Below are 8,123 nucleotides of genomic sequence, written 5' to 3'. Positions count from 1 at the left end.
TGCAAAATCGATAGATTTCAAATTGCTATGGATTTCACTATAACCTGAGGTATTGAAGAAAGGAATTCCATTCCATTATTCTTTTGTTTTATTAATTATACCAAAATTCCCTCATTATATGTCGACTAAAATAGTGTCTGATCTTTCACATTCTTAATGAACTGTGTCACAGAACTACACAAAAAGAACTTCAATATCACGTGTTAGTAGCCGCTAAACTACTGAAAATACTGCTGAGATTCATTATTTTTTATTTACCTATCTACCTGATTATGCTTTGGCTTTATCTTTTTCAGCTAAAATAATCTTGCAACCTGTCCTTTCTGCATATATGGCTGCCATCTTCACTCTGAATGTTAGATGCAGGAAATAGCAATGCACTTTGAGTTTGTTCATGATTTCCAAAATTAAACAAACACCCATTTATCATATGTAAATCCCGATTTTTACCTAAAATATGTACCAAACCCCTTAAGTACATAAAAAAATCTCTTTTTCTCGGAATTAATCACAAGATCCTAATTAAAATTTGATTTATGTCAAAGCATAATCTTAAACTATAACAAAGAAGAGGCAGTAATTTCACCAGAAAAAACACATGAGCGAGAAATAGATTATTTGAGAGATACGATACACAAATCAGGATTCAATTTCACACCCAAATTCAAAGGTTAAATACTTACATTCTACATCTTGAAGCTCTTGATTCCATAAGCTTTTCATCTTCTCCAAAAAAAAACCCTAATTATTTACCTATTCTTAGTCGTCGTCGACACTTCATTCTTGAATATCCAACATTACCATCAATAAGTTACAAAATCAGATCACAAGGGAAACCTATGCGCCAATTTTGCTTCGTAACTCTTTGAAGGGAGTTTGATCTCCATGCCGGTATGATTTCTTCGTCTTAATTTCTCACCTGAAAGGTGTAGATTTCAATATCAAGTTGTGAATGAAATTCCTAAATCTAACATACAGTTTAGTCCCTGTAATTTTTAGGTTATATTATCTTAGTCTTTCTCTTTTATTGATTTTTAAGTAATGGGAATGTAGTTGTTTTTAGGCGAAGTCACCTTAATAATGCTTTTTCCTGTATGTTAATATAGAATAAATTGTTTTTATGTTCAACCATAACTAAGTTTTTAGTTTGTATTTAACAAGTATAATTTGGATGGTTTTTATAAATATACTACTAAAATAACATTTCGTGATTATGTAAGATCATATTAATTTTATGTGAACCACAAATATGTTTTTAATATTTATTTAACAAAAAAATCCTTCTTAATATAAGATTTTATTTAAAACATTACTATGATTCATCACTCACATGTTATATGGCCAACAACAGTTCAAATTTTAAATAGTTAATTACTTATAAATAATAATTAATTAATTGACAGTTATCAGTATCAAGTACGTTGGTGGGGTAGCTTAAATGGTTTATTCATATCATATATTTTTTAAATAAATAAATATAAATATTTATGTGATCTACACAATCGACTATACAAGTATCTTTTAGTGGTGGTGCTAAACAAATTAACTTAGGAACCAATTAAAAAACATTACGTACGTTTACACAACTTAGATAAAAAAAATTAAACATGATTACCAAAAAATACCAAACTTAAATAAATTAACAAAATCTCATTAGTATGATATTCTATTGCATATTCTTTCATTTTTTTTCATAAAAAGATGATTCATTATAATATAACATATTTTATTTTTTTTTTTTTGTTAAATACTATTGTTTTACAGATTCATAAAACTTCATTAATGCGATTCATAAAACTTCATTAATGCTAAAAAGATGAGAAAAATTCAAAAATTATATTTAGATAAAATAAAGTTCCAAAAATATCTCTACTTTATTGATACCTCAAAATTCATATACTATACATGTTTCTGAACATGTATAGTCGAAAGAGTGGCCCTAATAGGAAAGAATAGCAAACATTGTTGTTTTATATGAGGATTGTCTTTAACGCCTTCATACACAAAGTTTTCATTCAAATTCAAAAGAAGACAATTTTCCTTAGTTGTTTGTTTTGCTAAGACTATAAATGAAAGTTAATGCCAATTATTGTCAAATATATGTTTGTTTTTGCAAGAACCAATGATTACACACAGCCAATTATATCATTGCTTGATCCAAAGTAAAGAATAGAAAAAGATTGAAGTTGTTAATTCTTGATAAAGATGATAATTTGCTTAATAAAACTTCCAATGTAATATACAAAGAAATATAACAAAATATATGTTAAACTATTATTTTATTTTTCACATTATTTAATGTTTTCTTACAATAAATGTTACGCTATGTTTTTTGTTGATATATATTTTTTTGTCTCTATAATAATTATAAAAAATAAACCGTGGTTTCTACAGGTTATAAACTAATACACTAATACCTAACAACATGTGGAGCAATACTTTTTTTTTTTTACTATAAGCCACCTATACTTTTTTTTTTCTTAGAAATCGCGCGTTTCATTTTATCGCATATTTTGTAATGAACTTGGGATGTGTTCGGCATTTGATGTGCTTTATTATTTAGCTCATAAAAAACCTAGGAAGGTTATTATGATTGATCCCATGTCCAAAATAGAGAGATAACCAAGAAAACAACTAAATGCTTACGAACTGAGGTAAGGTTTTACACATTGAGGTACAACTCTAATTGCACGAAGGTGCAAGTCGATCGATATAGCATCGTTGTTTTTGGATTCGTCAAAGGTTTTGCTTGTTTTAAGCCGTTTTCGATCAAATTACAAATATCTACCACCCAAAAACGTATCCCATTCAGTCTCCTGATTTTATTGAATTATCTTTGAACATCTTCATGCTTATTGCATGAAGCTTCGCTCTCGAATACTGCCGAGAAGACATCTTCCAATCCATTCCTGTCGTCATCATGGCCGCAAATTCCGGATAACTAATCCGACCATCCTACATCACAAAAGAACCGATTAGATTTTTTAGGTCAAATCTTGCATGTATTCATTTGACTTGTGAAGTCAAACCTTATCTAGGTCAGCATCGATTATAATTTCGTGAACCATTTTTTCGTTGTGTGGATTCATGTGTCCTTCGAACAAACATTCTTTCAACTCATCAAACTCAATGTATCCATTTCGGTTCTTGTCAAAATGCCGGAATGCTTGTCGGAGTTGTTCTTCGTTGCTAATCTTTTTTAGATGCACCACAATCGTTAGAAACTCCTCGCAGTTTAACACCCCTTTTTGATCAAGATCGGCCTTTCAAACAAGAAATACACATAAATTAGTTGATCTAATGACTAATGACTAATCAACATGCATTTTTTCACAATGGATAACTCACAGCTTCCATGAACATTTGAATATCAGGATCATCAACGGGGTGATCACCGATTGAACTTAGGCCATCCTTGAGCTCTTCGAATGTGAGTGCACCGTTTTTGTCTTTGTCCATGTCATTGAACATCTTTTTCAATCCATCCATTTGTTCGTTTGGCAAATTTTCTGCTACGAGCTGATTTAATTGGATGAAAACCGAATAAAATGTCTTATATTTTGAGTTTTGAGGTAAACTCGATAATCCAATAGTCAAATAACTTACACGGATGACTTTCTTTTTGAACTTGTTCATCAAAGAGAACTGTTGAATTCTTGATCGAACGTTTTCTCCCAAAGGAATATTAGGTGCCTTATCCGCATTTTGTATCCAGTTGCTTCCTATGGACATGTGAGTAATTATTAAAACTTAGTGTGCTAGTTTGAAATGTACAAATTTAAAAGCATAAGGTACATACCAAGGACTTGTTCAACTTTAAGACGTTTGTGTGGGCTAGGTTCCAACATGCCCTTGACGAGATTTTTGGCATCCTCGGAGACAAGTGGCCAATGATCTCTACGGAAATTTATATCGCCTTTTATGATCGCGTGTGCAATTCCTTCTTCGGTTTCTGTTCTAGTTACATCGAACCCCTCCATATATAAGAAGTTGTGCAAATATACTCCTCAACTTTCATATTTAACAAAAAGATCCACATATTATCTTTAAAAAAAAATCATTAGTAATTACCTGCCCAAAAAGGAGGAACTCCACATAATAATATATATAGAATGACCCCAGCACTCCAAATATCAACTTCTGCTCCATAATTCCGTCTAAGAACCTCTGGAGCCATGTAATATGGACTTCCCACAATTTCCTTAAACCGATGCTCTAGCACCAAAACATGACACATTAATTTATAACTTAAGTTAACAAACAACAAACATTAGATAGGTTTTTTAGGCCTCGGGTATTATGTAGGACAATACATGATATTGTAATTTGTTTTGATGTGCAATGGAGTTAGACTCTTTTATACTAAAATTTTCATTCTTGTCCCAACCAAAAATGACAAGATGGGATTTCTAGTACTTCTTCCGCTCTTTTTTTTGTACAAAAGATGTGCATTCCCTTCAAATTCACGATCAAAAGTAGTCATTGTCCCGTTAATCCAACCAATCCAATCCAATCCAATCTAATCCACTACTATCATGTCATGTCCAATCTAACAAAGACAACTTTAAAGACTTACCAGGTTTGAAGAAGATGGAAAGACCAAAATCAATTGCTTTTAGGGGAGCGTTTTCGCCTCGGTTAGCGTATAAGAAGTTCTCCGGTTTCAAATCTCTATGTATTACCCCATGCTTGTGGCATACCTACAAAAGCATACATAACCTAACAACTGTTTTTATTTAACGACAATATGTTTATGGTGACCTCTTTTACAATAATAAAAGGGCCTTATATTGCGTATGTACAGGCCCGTCCCAGAGGGTGGGCGATAGGGGCGACCGTCCAAGACCCATTTTTTAAAAGGGCCCAAATTTTTTATGAAAATGGTTATATTTAGAAGATAACACAAATAATTTTCTTTTAATTATTGAGTTATTATAAAAAACTTGATAACATTTATGTATTTTAGGGCCCATTTTTTTCTCTCGTCCTAGGCCCAAAATATGTTTGGAACGGCTTGCGTATGTAAATAAGGTCTAAACTGTGTCTCGAAAATGGAACATCTCAATTTTGCGATAGAAAACCCCTAGATGCTTTTTGACGGTTTTTTGTTGAAATTGTTGGTGTAAGTCAAAGTGCATTCAAGGCTCATTTTTTAGAACGAGGGTCGTTTCTGTTTCTAGTTCAAATTAAATGAACCATATACGTTTCTTCATTTTTGGCTACAGTTACATCTATCGTTATATGAATTTAAGAGCAATGTATTAACCTGAACAACTTCAACGATGGTTTTGGTAACAAGAGCAGCAGCTCTTTCGGTATAATGACCTTTACTAACGATCCTATCAAACAATTCACCTCCCTCGCAAAGTTCCATAACCAAATAAATAGCCTCTTTGTCCTCGAACACATCTCTATACCTCACAATATTAGGGTGTGGTGGCAAGTGTCTCATAATCTCAACCTCCCTCCTTACGTCTTCAATGTCAACCTCTGTCCTCAACCTGCTCTTTGATATCTTCTTGCATGCAACCTTCTCCCCGCTCACCTTATCTTGACATTCATACGTCACCCCAAACTCACCTCTTCCAAGCTCTCCCCCAAAACGATACCACCGGAATATATTGTTACCGGAGGATTCCCTGAGTACGTGAGGTCGCCGGAGGTTTGTGCAGGAGGCATGTAGTTTAGTTGTTTTATGATCATGATCATGATCGTGTGAGTGTAAGGGTTTGACATTGTTCTTGGTCCTCTTGATTAATTTTTTGTTGGCAATGGACATGCAACCCCCCATGGGAATAATGGTGTTTTTGTTATGATATTTTTGATGCAGATTTAGGGTTTCAGTTTGGGGGTAGCATGAGAGGATCAAAGAATGATCATTTGAAAATGATATTAGGAAAATGGAGCGAGTGAAAACCCTAATTTTGTGGAGAAATTGTTTGTTTGTGGTTTTGATTACGTTATCTTTTTTTTTTTTTTTTTTTTTTTTTTAATATAACATAATTCATATTTTTACATGTTCCCTATCTTTGTCCATCTAATAACAGGTATACGCTTTTATAATACTATTTTTTTTTTTTTGGATTTTTGTATAAATATTTGTGCACAATGTTATATGACAAAAATCCAGACCTAAACAATAGATGACAAGAATCTCTAGTTCTAAATTAAGCTATTTAGTAGTTTATAAGTAACACCTTATTAGGAATTTAACAAGGGTAATGAATTTTGCATCTTCTTCATTCACAATATTGAAGTATGTTTTTGTTAGTTCTTAAATTTTTTTAATATTAAACTCTTTTTTTGTTCATAAAATATCATGTTGACCGATTATTGGAGGTTCATTCGGTTCTTGACGACCATGGCATCTATTGTCAACATAATTTTTCCGGCAACTCCTTCCATCCAAAAATACACTTTACTCTTCTCGTTTCCCTCTCCTCTCTAGTTTCTCTCTCTAAGTTTCTAGAACACACAAACCCATAGGATTTCTTGGATACAAACATCACTGGTTATCTTTTTCACTGTATATCATCCTAAATTTAAAATTTTATTTTATTTGAAAAGAATATGTTTTAGATCATAATTTTGAAAATTTAATTATAAAAATCATTTGTAAAAGAAAACATTTGTGATTTCATCCCGTTAAAATTTCCAAAATAAAATATTTCATTTTACTAAAAGGTTTTATAAACCAAAATATGGAATTCATGATCTCAGATTTACATATCCAAAATGTCATGAGAATGTGAACTTTCGTCACAACCATGTCGTGTTCTTCACTTTATTCACTTCACTTTACTCACATAGAGGGTCCTGAAAAGATTAACAAACAACGGTTAAACATAAAGCTTAGTGAATATACAAAATACTTATTTATTATATTAATCATATATATTCACACAAACACATATATTCATATACCACATAAATTCTTAGCACTACGTATTGGTACCAACTATGTTCTGTTCCTTGCTCAGGTTCCCCGAAGGGCTTCTCCTCGAAATCATTGCACGTTCACATACACAAATATAACTAACATAATAAACAAGCTAGTGTAACTCACTTGAATCAACAAATTAACTATGAAAAACTACATGTGCTACTAAGATGAACCCCATCTCTTTGAACACCTACATTCCATACTAATAACATCTACTTAGATCATATTTCAAGTATCATTTAATAATACTTTGTATTATACTTAATTTTTACTTTTAATATTGTTACAACAATCGGTTTCTGGATCGATTTAGTTCTCTTAAACTCATTCAATTTTCAAGAATGTTACTTATTAGTATATACTACTTTTCTAGCTTTTTGGGATATAAAATATGCATTCACTACTAGAAAACATCCCTTTAATGACGCGTAAACAATGACACGCAGTGATTTACGATACGCAAAATCGTGCACCCTAAAAATAATGTCATCTCTTCTAAAATTTGAAGGATAGATGACACACATTTATGCATGCCCTAAAATTAGTGTCAGAAAAGAAAAAAAAGTAATACGGAGGGCACTTATCATAAAAAGCGTGTCATGTAAAGGTGTCGGTTTATATTTTTTTAAGAAGGCGCGTTCTCCGTATTTTTTTGGGAAATGAAATCCCAAAAAAATTAAATACCCCGCCTGATACTCCTTCTTCTCCTTCTAAAATCCTCTGCTAAGAACCCTAAATCATTCATAGCCATTTTCCATTCCCAAGAAAATTAAACATCTCGCCTACTACGACTCCCCAAATCACCCTAAATCATAAATCCCTAAATATTAAGAACCTTAATTTGTTCTTGAGAAACGGTGCCTTAGATCAAAAACTGTGAATTCAGCTTCGAATTAGTTCAGGTTCTCTCAATCAAGAACCTCCCCATTCTATAACTCAGAAAAAGCATCAATGCACGCATATTGCACCTGTGCCGGAGTCAGCCGTTCGTTATCCCATATGGTCATCATCACAGCCTCGGGCTTTATCAATTCCTTTCGCAAGATCTTTCTCGTAAATTCTATCAATCCTATCCTTTCTCTCAATCAAGAAACCCTCACCTTTCTCTTTATTCACGAGCCAGTAATCGCGGCAAAGAAGATCAACAACAAAGACCAACTGGTTCGATTTCTCCCTAAAA

The 8,123-nt window shown here is 32.4% G+C and overlaps 1 protein-coding gene across 1 annotated transcript; it reads right to left on the bottom strand.

Annotated features, from left to right (window-relative positions):
• Positions 1 to 2,619: 2,619 nt before the first annotated feature.
• Positions 2,620 to 5,865, bottom strand: LOC145086727 (calcium-dependent protein kinase 24-like). Its single transcript, XM_079024555.1, has 8 exons — positions 5,267 to 5,865; positions 4,577 to 4,700; positions 4,072 to 4,215; positions 3,800 to 3,952; positions 3,607 to 3,722; positions 3,349 to 3,519; positions 3,030 to 3,263; positions 2,620 to 2,955 (listed from the first exon to the last, which is right to left on the bottom strand). Exons 1-8 carry the CDS (start codon positions 5,789 to 5,791, stop codon positions 2,809 to 2,811), a joined length of 1,614 nt encoding a protein of 537 aa, XP_078880681.1. The 5' UTR covers positions 5,792 to 5,865; the 3' UTR covers positions 2,620 to 2,808.
• Positions 5,866 to 8,123: the final 2,258 nt, after the last annotated feature.

Source organism: Lactuca serriola, chromosome 2, assembly GCF_051521515.1.
Source record: "Lactuca serriola cultivar US96UC23 chromosome 2, Lser_US96UC23_V15, whole genome shotgun sequence".
Classification (NCBI taxonomy): Eukaryota; Viridiplantae; Streptophyta; class Magnoliopsida; order Asterales; family Asteraceae; genus Lactuca; species Lactuca serriola.
The sequence above is the reverse complement of the archived record's forward strand: the minus strand, read 5'-3'. Positions and strand labels throughout refer to the sequence as shown.